The 17617-nt window shown below is 42.7% G+C and overlaps 2 protein-coding genes across 7 annotated transcripts in view; one reads left to right on the plus strand and one right to left on the minus strand.

Annotated features, from left to right (window-relative positions):
- Positions 1–274: 274 nt before the first annotated feature.
- LOC115203421 (stabilizer of axonemal microtubules 2) lies at positions 275–10385 on the minus strand. 2 transcript variants are annotated; one of them, XM_029768110.1, is made up of 8 exons: positions 10254–10385; positions 8622–8801; positions 7996–8198; positions 7377–7738; positions 6630–6854; positions 1787–1906; positions 1076–1197; positions 275–651 (listed from the first exon to the last, which is right to left on the minus strand). In XM_029768110.1, exons 1-8 carry the CDS (start codon positions 10289–10291, stop codon positions 504–506), a joined length of 1398 nt encoding a protein of 465 aa, XP_029623970.1. In that variant the 5' UTR covers positions 10292–10385; the 3' UTR covers positions 275–503. The 2 variants fall into 2 exon arrangements, with proteins under 2 accessions (XP_029623970.1, XP_029623971.1); XM_029768111.1 differs by lacking the exon at positions 1787–1906.
- Positions 10386–10490: 105 nt separating this feature from the next.
- The window catches only part of LOC115203420 (elongation factor-like GTPase 1), a 104805-nt gene continuing 97678 nt past the window's right edge, over positions 10491–17617 (plus strand). The window contains exons 1-9 of one of the 5 annotated variants that reach the window (XM_029768105.1): positions 10491–10528; positions 10691–10716; positions 10909–11019; positions 11152–11219; positions 11392–11476; positions 11626–11759; positions 12815–12952; positions 14795–15033; positions 17012–17135. In XM_029768105.1, the coding sequence (XP_029623965.1) occupies positions 10929–11019; positions 11152–11219; positions 11392–11476; positions 11626–11759; positions 12815–12952; positions 14795–15033; positions 17012–17135 (879 nt within the window). In that variant the 5' untranslated portion in view covers positions 10491–10528; positions 10691–10716; positions 10909–10928. Of the gene's footprint in view, positions 10529–10690; positions 10772–10908; positions 11020–11151; positions 11220–11391; positions 11477–11625; positions 11760–12814; positions 12953–14794; positions 15034–17011; positions 17136–17617 lie in introns of those variants that run through there. The other 4 variants (XM_029768106.1, XM_029768108.1, XM_029768107.1 and 1 more) reach the window with 4 other exon arrangements.

Below are 17617 nucleotides of genomic sequence, written 5' to 3' on the forward strand. Positions count from 1 at the left end.
TCGCCCCCTTCAAATTAAATCACACTGCAAGATTATAATGAAGTTTTCGGTATGTCTTTTGCACTTTGAACAATTATTTTGGACTATGAAAATTTCCCCTGAAAGTTCTGCATTATGTTTGTGAATTTCAATAATTGTGTGACTGTGGTGACTTTATGCAGAATTTGGCACATAGATACACAAGGATAATTAATTGATTAAGAAATGACGTGCTTGTTTTAATTACTAATGATTCGCAAATTTGTAAAACAAAGATTATCCAACTATTCAATCGAAACCATCAACCAGAATACAGGGAAGTTTATTTTATAATGGCCTGTTTGTGACATGTTCATAATTGTTGGTTCCATTTGATTATCACATCATTGATATTTACTATCAATTACTATACAGGTAGTAGGAAAATAAAATGAAAAACATAACAGACCAAACAAAAGTAGTTTTGCCTTCACACGCTCTTTTTAAGATAAAAAGCATTGGTCACCAAATATCATGGTCAAACGTTATGACACCACAGCCACCGCCATGCCGGCGGCCATCTTGTTCATGTCCTTAGATGGCAACTTCCTGTAGAACCTATGTCCCCTGTCATCGCTGTCCTCAAACACGAAGCCCGGCGGGGAGTCGTAGCTAGCTGGACAAACGCTGATCCTACAACACAAAATCATACGATCATACGATAAAATACCAGAAAATGATCAATACAATACCTTTATTGTTCGCTCATGGAAAATTATCTTGCTGCAAGTTCAGCACATCGTAATCATCCACAAATTCACAACACTAGCACTTATTAAGCTTGAGGTTATAAAAGTGATTCAGTTTACATCAGTCATTCATTTCATTCAGGTAGTAAAATAGCTTCACTTTTGTTTGATGTCCCTCCTGGGATGTAATGGCTGATTCCAGGGGACTCCAGACTAAATGCTTGTGGGTTAACTTTGTGTGTGTGTCAAATCAAAATCAAATGTTATTCGTCACGTACACAGTTTACAGCAGGTATAAACAGTGCAGCGAAATGCTCAGCGTGTGTGTGCGCATCTCTGCTGGGTAACTGTGTGTGTGTGTGTGTTACCTCTTGGGGGTGAACTCTGTGCTGTACATGGTGCCGCCCTCCATTGGGGCATCAGCCCTCATGGGGGCGTGAGCTGGCTTGAAGCTCACATTGGGCTGCAGTTCGTGGGGTGTAAAATGGGCCTGTATAATAGAATACAATCAAATAGAATAGAATTTCAAATAATGGCTTATAAGAATGTGGCCTAAAGCCAGAGAGACAGGGGCTCTGCTACACTCTTAGAAAAAAAGGTGCTATTTAGAACCTAAAAGGGTTATTTGGCTACGCCCATAGGATAACCCTTTGAAGAACCCTTTTTGGTTCCAGATAGAACCCTTTCCACAGAGGATTCTAAATGGAACCCAAAAGGGTTCTACCGGGAACCAAAAAAAGGCGACTGCCGAAGAACACTCTTGAAAAAAATTCTCTAAGAGTGTATATGTGTAGATACTTGAGCAGTGTCTCAAAGAACACCCTAAACCCACCCATATCTGGCCAAAACTAGTGCACTCCATGGAGGCGGTACTGAGAACTGGCTGGTGATTTCAGATGGTAGGTACTATAGTATCTCCTATTGTTGTGTCCTTCCGCAGGGCACTTAGCCCCTAAAACAGCTCCATAGGTGCTACAATGTAGCTGATCCTGTGCTCCTCCCAAAAGTATGTTTCTATAGGCAGGGTGTGATTTGAGAATTGCCCTGGCATGCCAATGGAAACAAGAGTCTTGAATTGCCTTGAAGGTGGTGAGGTGGTCCATCCGTCCGGTGGCTCTCGGCATCTCCTCAGGCTTCTTGATCATGGCCTGTCTCTTGACCTCCCAAGGCTGGTAGTCATCCCTCATGGTGGTGCAGAACTGGAGGTAGTGGGGTGGGAACGTTCATTTTGATGCTACGATAAACGTACCCCAAAAAATCCCGACTGACCCGGTTACAGGACAAAATGAGAACCCACCGTTTTGAATGTAATAAAACATGTATATTCAATCATATTCATGTGCTGTTGAAATAATCTCCTAAGAATTTAACAGCATACACTTTAGTGAACAATATAACTAGAATATTACATCAGAACATTGACATCAGTGAGACACGATATCAGTATGGCAATACATATAAGTACAACAACATAACCGTTAAACAATATTTCAGCCCAGCAATATATTAACAGGTGCAATGCATTCAGAAAGTATTCAGACCCCGTCACTTTAAAAAAACAATATACGTTACAGCCTTATTCTAAAATGGATTAAATACATGTTTTTCCTCATCAATCTACACACAATACCCCATAATGGCAAAGGAAAAACAAGTTAAAAAAAGTATTCACACACTTTACTCAGTACTTTGTTGAATTTACAGTCTTCTTGTGTATGACGCTACAAGCTCGGCACACGTGTATTTGGGGTGGCAGGTAGTGTCGTGTCTTTGGCATCATTAAAACGGAACACTTATTTATCAAATAACTCTGTAATTATTATTACGCGATTAAACTGATTAATCATGTAATTGTAATTAACTAGGAAGTCGGGGCACCAAGGAAAATATTCAGATTACCAAGTTATAATTTTCCTAATATAACTTTCAGATATTTTAATATCTGATCAATTAGTCTTCGAATTAATGAATTATTATTTACCTCACGTTAGTCTCATTCCAAATGTCGTAAATTGTTGGTTATCTGCACGAACCCAGTCTTCACTATGAGTCATCCATACATCAATTGTCTTAAATAATTTATTTACTAACTAAGTAATCACAGAAAGGCATAAACAAACAGTAGATAGTTACAAGGAAATGATAGCGGATGTGCCCTAGTGGGCTAAACCGGCATCGCGGCTTGGTGGACAAAAGGGAAGTGGGGGTCGGCTGAGATAAGACACTACAGAGTTGATAATTATAACAATTGTATTATAACAACAAACAATCCTTTGCACATGAACGCTCACTCATTCGGGAATAATTGCAATCAATATATACATTTACACTCAGTGTGTCGTCTTGATATCTGTTGGAAAGTTTGTTTCTGTTGGAGAGTTTGTGCGCTCTCTCTCTCTCTGCCGGTGTTAGAATGGATAGTTCAGAGTAACATTCAGCCATGTTGTTATAGAACAGATGTTTCGGTGGTTGTCGGTCCTCGCATTCACGGGTACATAATTCCTAGCTGCAGACTAGTAAATGGTATCAAAGATTTGTTCTTATTCTGACGGTATCGATAGTCTAAGAGTTTAACCACGTGGTATGGTTAAGAATTAATCAAGAGAAATGCATGGTCTCTACTCAAACCTTAGCCCTCTCGTAGTTATCGAGGTAAGCTGGCCTCAAGATAAATTCCCACGGTGGAGGTTTTATTCGGAGGAGCAGAAAGGGCCGGTCCCATGACGCCAGGTCCTGTCTGTGCCCCTGGGGGCGTGCCAATGACTTAGTGAAACTTTAAACAGAAATACAATTCTCTCACATTAACATCATTACATAGCGTCACATCATTTCACAAATAGTTTCATCTTTACTCATTCATTTTGTACAACAATTAGATGTAAGCCTGATACTTGAGACTCTTGTATAAACAGGGTTATGGTAATGTGGCTGTATTGTCTCTTGAGTTTCACAGAATTGTACCAAACGGACCAGTTCGTTGCTGGATACTTCAACGACCTTTTATACATTCTCCAGAACATGAACATTGTTCCGTCCTCACGTGCTGTGGAAGAAATTCCTTTGTTTTCTCTTATGAAACTCACTCTCTATACTGTCTGGCCATGAGGCAGGATTCTCCTCCAGGAATTTACGACCTGAGGTCACAGCAGCCTAGGTGTAGGAGAGACAGAGAGATGAGGATGGTGCAGAGGGAAGGGGAATAGTGCTCGCTGTACCCAAAGGGGGCAACGTCATGACAGTAGCCTAGTGGTTAGTGTTAGGCCAGTAAGGTTGCTGGATCGAATCCCTGAGCTGACAAGGTAAAAATCTGTCGTTCTGCCCCTGAACAAGGCAGTTAACACACTGTTCCCCGGTAGGCCGTCACTGTAAATAAGAATTTGTTCTTAACTGACTTGCCTAGTTAAATAAAGGTTAAATAAATAAATAAAATAAACTGGGGAGTTTCTCCCATTCTTCTCTGCAGATCCTCTCAAGCTCTGTCAGGTTGGATGGGGAGTGTCGCTGCAAAGACATTCAGAGACTTGTCCTGAAGCCACTCCTTCATTGTCTTGGCTGTGTGCTTAGGGTCATTGTCCTGTTGGAAGGTGAACCGTCGCCCCAGTCGGAGGTCCTGAGTGCTCTGGAACAGGTTTTCATCAAGGATCTCTCTGTACTTTGCTCCGTTCATCTTTCCCTCAATCCTGTCTAGTCTCCCAGTCCCTGCCGCTGAAAAACATCCCCACAGCATGATGCTGCAACCACCATGCTTGGGATGGTGCCAGGTTTCCTCCAGACTTGATGCTTGGCATTCAGGCCAAAGAGTTAAATCTTGGTTTCATCAGCAGAGAATCTGTCCACTCTACCATAAAGGCCTGATTGGTAGAGTTCTGCAGAGATGGTTGTCCTTCTGGAAGGTTCTCCCATCTCCACAGAGGAACTCTGGAGCTCTGTCAGAATGACCATCTATACAGGTAGTAGCAAAATAAAATCAAAAACATAACACCTCCCTGACAAAGCCCCTTCTGACCCGATTGCTCAGTTTGGCTGGGCGGCCAGATCTAGGAAGAGTCTTAGTGGTTCCAAACTTCTTCCATTTAAGAATGATGGAGACCACTGTGTTCTTGGGAACCTTCAATGCTGCAGACATTTTTTGGTACCCTTCCCCAGATCTCACCCAAAACTTCCGGTGAATTTACTAAATTACTCAGCATAAACGTTGACAAAATACATAACAATTATTTTAAGAATTATAGATACAGAACTCCATTATGCAATCGCTATGTCAGATTTTAAAAGCTTTTTAAAAGCTTTTCGGCGAAAGCACATTTTGCACTATTCTGAGTACATAGCTCAGCCATCACGGCTAGCTATTTTGACCCGCCAAGTTCGGGGCTCACTAAACTCAGAATTAGTATTAGAAAAATTGTATTACCTTTGCTGATCTTCGTCAGAATGCACTCCCAGGACTGCTACTTCCACAAGAAATGTTGTTTTTGTTCCAAATAATCCATAGTTATGTCCAAATACCTCCGTTTTGTTCGTGCGTTCAGGTCACTATCCAAAGGGTAACGCGCGAGCGCATTTCGAGACAAAAAAATTCTAAATGTTCCATTACCGTACTTGGAAGCATGTCAAACGCTGTTTAAAATCAATTTTTATGGTATTTTTCTCGTAAAATAGCGATAATATTCCAACCGGACAATAGTGTATTCATTCAAAGAAGAAAAGAAAAAACAGCATGGTCGCGTGAACGCGCATATCCAATCTCTTTGTCACCTAGCAGACCACTGACAAACTGAGCTACTGTACTCTGCCCAGAGACAGAAGACGCCTCAATCCGCTTTCTGAAGGCTTTAGAGAGCCAATGGAAGCCTTAGAAAGTGCTACGTAACCCCACAGATACTGTAGTTTCGAAAGGGACTAGACAGAAGAACTACAAATTCTCAGACAGGCCACTTCCTGCTTGGAATCTTCTCTGGCTTTTGCCTGCCATATGAGTTCTGTTATACTCACAGACACCATTCAAACAGTTTTAGAAACTTTAGAGTGTTTTCTATCCAAATCTACTAATTATATGCATATTCTAGTTTCTGGGCAGGAGTAGTAACCAGATTAAATCGGTTACGTTTTTTATCTGGCCGTGAAAATACTGCCCCCTATCCCAAACAGGCTAGAAGACTTGAAATTGAGCTCAGGTGCATCCTCAGATCACTCTGACAGAATGACATTTCACCAATCAGGCCTTTATGGTAGATTTGCCAGACGGACGCCACTCCTCAGTAAAAGGCAGCCCACTTGGAGTTTGCCAAAAGGCACCTAAAGGACTCTCAGACCATGAGAAACAAGATTCTCTGGTCTGATGAAACCAAGATTGAATGCTTTGGCCTGAATGCCAAGCGTCACATCTGGTGGAAACCTGGCACCATCCCTATGGTGAAGCATGGTGGTGGCAACATCATGCTGTAGGGATGTTTTTCAGTGGCAGGCCCTGGAAGACTAGTCAGGATCAAGGGCAAGATGAACGGAGCAAAGTACAGAGATCCTTGATGAAAACCTGCTCCAGGGCGCTCAGGACCTCAGACTGGGATGAAGGTTCACCTTCCAACAGAAAAACGACCCTAAGAACATAGTCAAGACAACGCAGGAGTGGCTTCGGGACAAGTCTCTGAATGTCCTTGAGTGGCCCAGCCAGAGCCTGGATTTGAACCTGATCGAACCTATGGAGATACCTGAAAATAGCTTTGCAGCGACTTTCCCCATCAAACCTGACATTTGTCAAAATTTCTAAAAACCTGTTTTTGATTTGTTGTTATGGGGTATTGTGTGGAGATTGAGGGAAAAAAATATTTAATCCACTTTAGAATAAGGCTGTAACGTAACAAAATGTGGAAAAAGTCAAGAGGTCTGAATACTTTCCGAATGCCTGTATCTTCTCATCCCTACCTGGAAGGGAGCTGATGACTTGGTGGGCCGATTGAAGGGCTTGGCAGAGATGAAGGGCTGGATGTTGTGTTGGACGTAGTCTGCACCAGACGTGGTGCTCATATCCATGTGTTCTGTGGGGCTGACGTACTGCAGGCTCTTGTGCAGCTGAGGCAGGGACACGGGCCACTGCTGGAAACGCTCCTTAAACTCTGTGCTGCTCTGAAAGGGAACGTCAGATGTCACCTAGGAACAGAGTAGAGTGGAATAGAGGTTTATTGTTCACCCTCAGATGGACATTTGACTTTGGTTTCACCTCAGTAACATACATCAACTCACCAGATAATCACATTGAAAATAAAACATGGGACATTCAAGCAAAACTACACGTCTATCTTGAATCTGCTCTTCAATACAGAGATTTTTTTACATTTTAGTCATTTAGCAGATGCTCTTATCCAGAGCAACTTAACTCTAATTGCTCTTGTAAGTGCCTTGCTCAAGGGCACATCAACAGATTTCCCCTAGTCAGCTCAGCTACTGGCCCAACCTCTTAACCGCTAGGCTACCACCCAGAGATATTTCATTAGCCACTGTCTACTAATGATCAAATATCAGTTGATGCTGTCACTGGCCAGAAAAGATAAGTGAAGAGGAGTTAGTGAGATATTAATCTGGGTTAACCCAGAACTAAAATAATGTGTAATTTGATCAGATGCTCGATTACATAGTCTGTGACTAGTGAGATGTCATTAAACACAGCGTTACCTTTCCAGGGTTAGGCTTATAGCTCTGGGGCAGCTGTCCTGGCAGGCCCTGATAGTCTCTTCGGTTGGTGGTGAGGTCTTGAAGGGGCTGGCTACTGGGTTTATAGGGCTCTGGAACCTTCACCCAGCGTGCCTCCAGAGGGTGGGACACATAGCACTGCTGGTTACTGGTCACCCCATCGAAGGGGGTATCGGACATTTTGGGGATACTGGAGGGTTTGAAGCTCTGTCTGGGGGCAAGGCCTCGGGGGAGGAAGTCGTCCTGGAAGGTGGTGTGGCCGTCGAACTTGGCGTCTGGCGGGTGGTAGGTCAGGTCGGGTTTCTTCAGCTCCCGCTTGCACATCTCCCACTGTCGGAAATCCTCTTGAAACATTAAAAGAGTTGAAACATGAAAAGATTTGTATGTGTTAGTTTTGGTAATAACCATAGTTTCTTTATAGAGCGCATTTGTTATTGTTATGATGTAATTTTTATATATAAAATATCCCATTGAAATTGCAACGTATTAACTTTAAATGCCAATATTTCTAATATAATACTAAAATAAGGATCACTGTGTGGTACCCCTTGTAGAAATGTGTCATGTGTAATATGTCATCAAACAACGCAGAATAGCTCACCTTTGTACGTAGGCACTGTATCCATTTTGTGCCCTGTTGCGTATACCCTCTCGCTGGGTCTGGAAGGGGCGAAGGGTTGGACCTCATAAAGGCTGTAGTCCTGTTTGTAGGTGGTCCCCAGATCTATGTCTCCAGATTTGGGTTTGTACTCCGCCTGCTGTTTCCCCGGTCGTCGAGTCACCACGTAGGGAATAAAGTCAGTCCTAGGGACAGCGAGAGAGTAACCAGTCTTTTTCATTCATTTGGGATTGAGACCTCTGTGGATAACTCCCAATTCATATAGTTAGTGATATCTACATAAGAGGTTGACTGTGGAATATGGAATCGGCTCGACTTTTAGAGACCACTTAAAAAGGTACATTTTCCAAAATCCCCTCAAAACCGCATGGCTTGCATGAGGGGTGTGTGTGTGTGTGTGTCTGTGTGTGCGTCTCAAAGGGTTTTGCATTAAATGAGAGTGGTTGAATAGCAGAAGATTGACACAGTCTCAAATAGCACTCTATTCTCTTACATTTGGTTTTGCACTACTTTTGTCCCCTGCCCTATGTGGCATTCTTGGCCAAAAGTAGTGTACTTGAAAGGGATTGGTGGTTCATTAGGGTGTGATCCATGACTAAGGCGTTTACTTGAATGTAGTAGTTCCATCCATTCTCCCCCGGTCACCGTGGTTAACAGGCTTGGGTTTCAGGCTCTGGGGCGGGTTGTATCCTCCATAGGCGGGGTACTTCTCTGTGTACTCTGTCAGGACACATGTCATATTGGGTTTTCCATACAGAGCTGTGGGTCGGTGGGGGCAGCGATGGCGTCTAGACAGAGGGCAAAGTTCAAAACTTTATTTTACTGAAAGTGCTCTATCTTAAACTTGACAGCTGTGCTGACGTGCATTAACAGTGGACTAATGAACACTATACCAATAGAGTGTAGTATTAATTTACAATGCAATTATGGTGACTGGCAGTGAGTTAGGCTAGTTACGTGGCATGCCAACCTACACAGAGCATCCTCTGAATGAAATAACAGACTAGTCATCTTAATCTTTAATTAAGTGCAGAATGGAAACCAGCAGGCTGGGTGTGAGCAATTATCTACCTGGTTATCCAATGCAATGAATGTGTACTGACTGAGCTTGGTGTGAATTCTTTAAAAGAATGCCAGACTTGTATTTAATCTTAGATTAACAGACATTTAACTCAATATGATGTATCAGCCATGCATTTCTCTTGCATCTATGGTGACTTAACAGGCATAGTAGCATTATTAATTCACACTGTCAGTCTCAGAAAAAAATTATTGCATTCACTGACCTATTTGAAAGGCTTATGAAAACATTGTGCAACAATCACATGATAATAAACAAAACATGATAACACCCTACATTGGAGTATTGTGTTAACATAGTATACTTAGTTGGGGGTAAAATAAAGAGTAGAAGAAAAAAAAACTGAACTTGAATAAACTGACAACTTTAATCAATTGGATACCAATGTCAGAAATCACGGGATACATTTTCACAATGATTGCTGTGGATTTAACATAGGCTGATATCGTTTCAGGGCAATAAGAAATGCACTAGTTTCTATGTAACCAAGGGCGTTGTCTTTACTCAGGACAGGGAGTGTCTGTGCAAGTGATAATAGAGACATAGCTAGCTACACAGCATTGTGAGTTATGATAGGCCTACAGATCTAAATAAAGCCAGACAAGTTTCCTTGTATTGGTGAAATGACAAATGTAGCTAGACTATGCAAAAAAGCAAATCGTAGCTATGTTCGCACCTATCTAGGATACTTTCTATTCAGTCGGTCATTAGTGCAACAATATTTTTCTGGGCAAGAAATGTTTTTCCATGACTAGGCATTGGACAACTTGGCAAAAAATTGCAAAAGTGTCTATTTATTTTACCGCTGAGTAGTCATTTATTGTCACAGTCAATTTCTGACTATTTACAATGCCATATGGGTCGTTCTAAGAATTTCAGCATTTCTAGTTTTGTAGCTAAAGGAATGCCAAATGGATTGGATAGAGTTTTTACAACAGTGATTCATAATGAATGTCAGTCAATAATATAAATACAGCATTTGACATTTTTAATGTCAACTCCATGCACTACTTGGCATAGGCGTGTCAATTCACTGGTTAGTCAATCCTAAATTAACGCACGAAAATAATTTATTCAGACACAAACTTGTGGAAACACTGGTAATCTCATGAATGTCATCATACCGTTTTCCTAGACTAAATCAATACATCCTCCTTACCCACAGCTGCAGATCTCACATATGCACAGCCGTTTCATGTCTTTGAGGGGGGGATAGCGTTTTTCGTGGCTCTTTCCCCTGCAATCCCACAAACACCGCCCGACAGCTCCGTTCTTTTATACCTCAGTGGACAACTTGCGCTAAAGTGTGCAGTTTTGTTTCTATGGAATCAGCACGTTACCCTAGCAACCGCTGAGCTTCCTAGTAACGACGTAACGTACTGCGTCATTTAAACAGCGGCGTCAACATTTTACGTATTGTTCCGGGCAAACAACGTGAGTGAGTTGTGTCCACGTTTGTGTTTAATGTGACTTTTGTCGCATAATATTGAGATTTCTAATATGATATAATCATTTATTTTAGGTTATGAATCATATATATATAGCAATATACTACTTTGTATAGAACGCTAACATTGTTGTCCACGTCTCTTTTAGCTGACTGCAGCATATCGTAAAATACTGTAAGTTGCAGCTACATATCACGCACCTTTTGTATTGCTGTCATTCAGAATGGAGGTGTGTTGTTTTACTAACTAACTTTGTTGTGTTGAGTGCACTGGCACTGATCAGTATTGATAGCAGTAGCTAGGTAGGTAATAGTGACATTACTAGATGATATCTCCTAAAGTTTGTTTCCTCGCCTGATGTATTAGCTAGTCCAAAGCAGTCAAACATGGGACACACCAGTTTGGATAAGATCAAAGCACTACAGAAGAATCCTGCCAACGTTAGGAACCTGTGCATTCTGGCACACGTGGACCATGGTAGGTTCTATTGACTTGATTATTGAGAATGTTGCACGGGATAATACTGTACAGGGCCATGATGACAGTTGTTTGCATGCATGACCATTTGTAGTGACACTCCATTCATATCCACCACTATCTATTTTGCAGGCAAAACAACTCTGGCAGATAGCTTGGTGGCGAGCAATGGCATTATATCAAGTCGCTTAGCCGGAAAGGTTAGTATGACTTGATCTCAATCATCTGTAGTGGTATTATCCTTGTCATATTACTGTAGCCAGACTTTGTTATTTGGCCCTTTTACTAATCTAGTTGTGTGTCCCTGATCTACACATTGATCTGTGATATGGTCATGTATACGTCTGTGTTCTGATGTTGTTTATGAATTAGCTGAGGTACCTGGACAGCCGGGAGGATGAGCAGATCCGAGGGATCACGATGAAGTCCAGCGCTATCTCACTGCACTATGCTGCTGGTAAGACGCCACAGTAGGAACATGTTGACTTGGATACGTTGAGACCTGTTGTGAGGCAGACCACTTGTCTCCATCTAATTGACCCATGCGTGTGTATGTGCCTGCCTGTGTGTCTGTCTGTCTTGTGTGTGTGTGTGTGTCTGTCTCAGGGGAGAAGGACTACCTGATAAACTTGATTGACTCTCCGGGCCATGTGGACTTTTCGTCTGAGGTGTCCACCGCCGTCAGACTATGTGACGGGGCCATTGTCATCGTAGATGCTGTGGAGGGAGTTTGTCCACAGGTAAGGCAATTACAGTCAATGACTGTGTCCCGAATGGCACCCTATTTCATTTCTAGGGCCCTGGTCAAAAGTTGTGTACTATTTCGTGAATAGAGTGGGATTTTGGACACATACGTTCTTAGGTTATAGCCTTGGGGCTCCCGAGTGGCGCAGTGGTCAAAGGCACTGCATCTCAGTGCTAGAGGTGTCACTACAGACCCTGGTTCGATTCCAGGCTGTATCACAACCAGCTGTGATTAGGAGTCCCATAGGGCGGTACACAATTGACCCAGTGTCGTCCGGGGTAGGCCATCATTGTAAATAAGAATTTGTTCTTAACTGACTTGCCTAGTTAAATAAAGGTTCAATAAATAACTACCTGTTCTCCACTGGTTCTGCATTAAACAGTGTTTCATTAAATAGTTTCATGGAAGTGGGGCACCAAGCTCACCCACACTTTATCGTTCAGGGTTTTTACTTTTTGCATTTAAGCCAATTTCCTTAGATTCTACACATTTCACGATACAACTGAAATGTATTTTCTGCAGTTCAAGCTAATTTCCAGCAATTCTTCTCATTTTGCCTTAGAGCTGAGAGAAATGTGGCAGTTTTAAAGCTAATTTCCTGCAAGTCAATGCGTTTTGCTGTGTTTTTCAAGACTGCCTAATTCATTGTTTTGGGAATTTTCTCCCTTACTGTCTAGCTTTTATTTGGATGATATTTGAGAACTAACAATAATATTTAAAAAAAGATCTCTACATACTTTATATCTGGCTTTAGATGTTTAAGTTTACACAGTATTTTTTCATCCTGAAAATTAATAATAAAAAAATAAAATATCTAAAACATTTTTTTATACGCTGTTTGGTCTTGGGCGACCCGAAAAAGGCTTAGGTGGCCTGTGCAAGGATTTCAATTGCACAAAATCCCTGTCATTGTTTTGAATGTAATATGAAATATATTTGTCACTCTAATTTCTCAACTTCATGGCATTTTCGTTTTGTCTTTGTTGACGTGAGACTTGGCCATTTACTCAGAGTATCAGTTTGTGTGTGTGTCCGCCCATCCTTCCGTAGACCCAAGCAGTGCTGCGTCAGGCGTGGCTGGAGAACATCAGGCCTGTGCTGGTGATCAATAAGATTGACCGGGTCATCATGGAGCTGAAGCTCACCTCTCAGGAAGCCTACACACACCTGCAGAAGATTCTAGAGCAGGTGAGTCCCTGACCTCTAAACACAAGTGTGATTAGTCAAAAAACACAAGACAGAAACAGTATACCTGCCATATACAGTGAGGGGGAAAAAAGTATTTGATCCGCTGCTGATTTTGTACGTTTTCCCACTGACAAAGAAAAGATCAGTCCATAATTTTAATGGTAGGTTTATTTGAACAGTGAGAGACAGAATAACAACAAATAAATCCAGAAAAACGCATGTCAAAAATGTTATAAATTGATTTGCATTTTAATGAGGGAAATAAGTATTTCACCCCTCTGCAAAACATGACTTAGTACTTGGTGGCAGAACCCTTGTTGGCAATCACAGAGGTCAGACTTTTCTTGTAGTTGGCCACCAGGTTTGCACACATCTCAGGAGGGATTTTGTCCCACGCCTCTTTGCAGATCTTCTCCAAGTCATTAAGGTTTCGAGGCTGACGTTTGGCAACTCGAACCTTCAGCTCCCTCCACAGATTTTCTATGGGATTAAGGTCTGAAGACTGGCTAGGCCACTCCAGGACCTTAATGTGCTTCTTCTTGAGCCACTCCTTTGTTGCCTTGGCTGTGTGTTTTGGGTCATTGTCATGCTGGAATACCCATCCACGACCCATTTTCAATGCCCTGGCTGAGGGAAGGAGGTTCTCACCCAAGATTTGATGGTCCATCGTCCCTTTTGATGCGGTGAAGTTGTCCTGTCCCCTTAGCAGAAAAACACCCCCAAAGCATAATGTTTCCACCTCCATGTTTGACAGTGGGGATGGTGTTCTTGGGGTCATAGGTAGCATTCCTCCTCCAAACACGGTGAGTTGACTTGATGCCAAAGAGCTCCATTTTGGTCTCATCTGACCACAACACTTTCACCCAGTTGTCCTCTGAATCATTCAGATGTTCATTGGCAAACTTCAGATGGGCGTGTATATGTGCTTTCTTGAGCAGGGGGACCTTGCGGGCGCTGCAGGATTTCAGTACTTCACGGCGTAGTGTGTTACCAATTGTTTTCTTGGTGACTATGGTCCCAGCTGCCTTGAGATCATTGACAAGATCCTACCGTGTAGTTCTGGGCTGATTCCTCACCGTTCTCATGATCATTGCAACTCCACGAGGTGAGATCTTGCATGGAGCCCCAGGCCGAGGGAGATTGACAGTTCTTTTGTGTTTCTTCCATTTGCGAATAATCACACCAACTGTTGTCACCTTCTCACCAAGCTGCTTGGCGATGGTCTTGTAGCCCATTCCAGCCTTGTGTAGGTCTACAATCTTGTCCCTGGCATCCTTGGAGAGCTCTTTGGTCTTGGCCATGGTGGAGAGTTTGGAATCTGATTGATTGATTGCTTCTGTGGACAGGTGTCTTTTATACAGGTAACAAACTGAGATTAGGAGCACTCCCTTTAAGAGTGTGCTCCTAATCTCAGCTCGTTACCTATATAAAAGTATAAAAGACACCTTGGAGCCAGAAATCTTTCTGATTGAGAGGGGGCCAAATACTTATTTCCCTCATTAAAATGCAAATCAATTTATAACATTTTTGACGTGTTTTTCTGGATTTTTTTTGTTGTTATTCTGTCTCTCACTGTTCAAATAAACCTACCATTCAAATTACTGACTGATCATTTCTTTGTCAGTAGGCAAACGTACAAAATCAGCAGGGGATCAAATACTTTTTTCCCTCACTGTAAGTAGTACATAATTAATTGCCCCTGAGGGTAAGTTGAATCGAACTGAACTGAATGTACTGTTTTCGCTTAAGGAATCGGTTATAACAGAGACATGTTCTGGAACATATATGATTCTTAATACAGAAGTGGACTATATTCTAACAGTCCCTTTTCCCTCCTCACAGGTGAATGCCGTGACAGGCTCTCTGTTTACCTCCAAAGTGCTGGAGGACCGCGCGGTGAAAGAGGAGCGGGCGGAGGAAGATAAGGAGGAGGGGGACATCAAGCCTGCTGAGTGTCCCGGGTCAGAGCAGGTGTACGACTGGAGCGCCGGGCTAGAGGATTCGGATGACTCCCAGCTCTACTTCTCTCCAGACCAGGGGAATGTGGTCTTTGCCAGTGCCATAGACGGATGGGGCTTCAGGTGGGTCCTGGGTTATATGCATTAGTGCACACCGTAGCAAAACGTTTTGCAACTGAACACAAAAAACAGCGTTTCTTATTGGACATGTTCAGGAGGTAGTTGCTCCCCTTTTGGGCATGTTTGCTCCTGTTTGGTTCCTAATGAATACGACCCTGGTCCTCTTAATGTCTTAGGCGTCTGTAGCCTTGGGTCTGTTCAGAAGGGCATTTATTTAGCAAAAAATAAAAAACATAAGTGTTCAGACCCTTTACTCAGTACTTTGTTGAAGCACCTTTGGCAGCTGGGCCACTCAAGGAAATTCAGAGACTTGTCCCGAAGCCACTGCGTTGTCTTGGCTGTGTGTTTCGGGTTGTTGTCCTGTTGGAAGTTGAACCTTCGCCCCAGTCTTAGGTCCTGAGCGCTCTGGAGCAGGTTTTCATCAATGATCTCTCTGTACTTTTCTCTGTTCATCTTTACCTTAATCCTGACATCCCCACAGCATGATGCTGCCACCACCATGCTTCACCATAGGGATGGTGCCAGGTTTCCTCCAGATGTGATGCTTGGCATTCAAGCCAAAGAGTTCAATCTTGGTTACATCAGAGAATATTGTTTATGGTCTGAGAGTCATTTAGGTGCCTTTTGGCGAACTCCAAGCGGGCTGTCATGTGCCTCTTACTGTGGAGTGGCTTCCGTCTGGCCACTCCACCGTAAAGGCCTGATTGATGGAGTGCTGCAGAGATGGTTGTCCTTCTGGAAGGTTCTCCCATCTCCATGAACTCTAGCTATGTCAGAGTGACCATTGGGTTCTTGGTCACCTCCCTGACCAAGGCCCTTCTCCCCCAATTACTCAGTTTGGCCGGGCGGCCAGCTCTAGGAAGAGTCTTGGTGGTTCCAAACTTCTTCCATTTAAGAATGATGGAGACCACTGTGTTCTTGGGGACCTTCCACAGATCTGTGCCTCGACACAATCCTATCTCGGAGCTCTACGGACAATTCCTTCTACCACATGGTTTGGTTTTTGCTCTGACAAGCACTGTCAACTGTGAGACCTTTATATAGACCGGTGTATGCCGTTTCAAATCATGTCCAATCAATTGAATTTACCACAGGTGGACTCCAATCAAGTTGTAGAAACATCTCAAGGAGGATCATTGGAAACAGGATGCATCTGAGCTTAATTTTGAGTCTCATAGTAAAGTGTCTGAATACTTATATAAATAAGGTACTTCAGTTGCACTTTTTTTTTATACATTTGCACAAATTTCTAAAAACCTATTTTCACTTTGACATTATGGGGTATTGTGTGTAGATTAATGAGAATTGTAATTTTTTTAAATACATTTTAGAATAAGGCTGTAACGTGGAAAAAAACAATGTGCCTGAAACTTTCCGAATGCGCTGTATGTGGGGCCATCAATACATGTGTGGGGAGTTGGTCAGGTATTTGGTTATTGATGAAATGTCCACTAGGTGGGGCCTTAGCTTTCAGAGAAGGAACAGAGGGTAGAATTCTGCATGACTGTAATTGATGTAGAATTCTAAATAACCAGCTAAGTAGGAAGAGAACTTTAGCTCTTGTTCACATAACAGTCAAAACATCTCAAACCCAATGTAATGGTATTTCATCCTAGCCAGCCTGCACATTCTTATGTCCCTCAAATCAGGTCAGTGCTCTGCTAGCAAGGTGTTTAATGTTCTCCCCCATGCTACAGAGCAGTCACATAGTAACTACTACAGACAGACTAGACTGTGTGCATTATAGTCATTGTATGTCATTAGTGTGTCTGTTTTATACAGGTGTGTACACAAGGACACAGATACCTTGTTTTGAGGGCAGCTGTGGCTTTAGGATCGATGAAAATAACCAATGAAGTCACTGTTATTCAGTGGAAGCCAAGTGTTTTACAAGAGGTGTTGACCGACACCCATTCAAGTGACGCATTGCTCTTTTCTTGCCTAAAAAGCTCTGTTAGCAGCTTTGTGTGTTTTCTTGTAGTATCCAGCAGTTTGCCCAGGTCCACAGCCAGAGGATGGGCATCAGGGCTGAGGTGCTCCTGAAGACCTCCTGGGGAGACTTCTACCTCAACGCTAAAGCCAAGAAGATCATGAAGGGAGCTCACGTAAGACCAATGCTAACATTCTACCACAGTAATGAATGCTAAGTGTTGCATCCCGAATAGCACCCTACTCCTTTTACAGTGCACTACTTTTGACCAGGGCCCATAGGGAATAGAATGCTTGCTTTCAGTGCTATGGAGGTTTGACTCCGTATTATATATTTCAGCTGTTGTTCTACATTCGGTGACACAGGGTCATATTTGGATTGGAGCACTTTTAGAAAGCGAGTTGTTTTACAGTACTGGAGCTGAGAGACTGGACGGGTTGACCTATGCACTGGTGTGTGTGTGTGTGTGTGTGTGTGTACATGACTGTGCGCACCTATGCACTGGTGTGTGTGTGTGTGTACATGACTGTGTGCACCTATGCACTTTGGTATGTGTGTGTGCGTGCGTCCACTCAGTACGCTTGGTGAAAAACACAGCACTGTGTGTGCCTCTTCAGAGCTTTCATAATCTCACACTGCAGCCTATTTGTTGGAACA

Source organism: Salmo trutta, chromosome 12 (genome assembly GCF_901001165.1).
Source record: "Salmo trutta chromosome 12, fSalTru1.1, whole genome shotgun sequence".
Classification (NCBI taxonomy): domain Eukaryota; kingdom Metazoa; phylum Chordata; class Actinopteri; order Salmoniformes; family Salmonidae; genus Salmo; species Salmo trutta.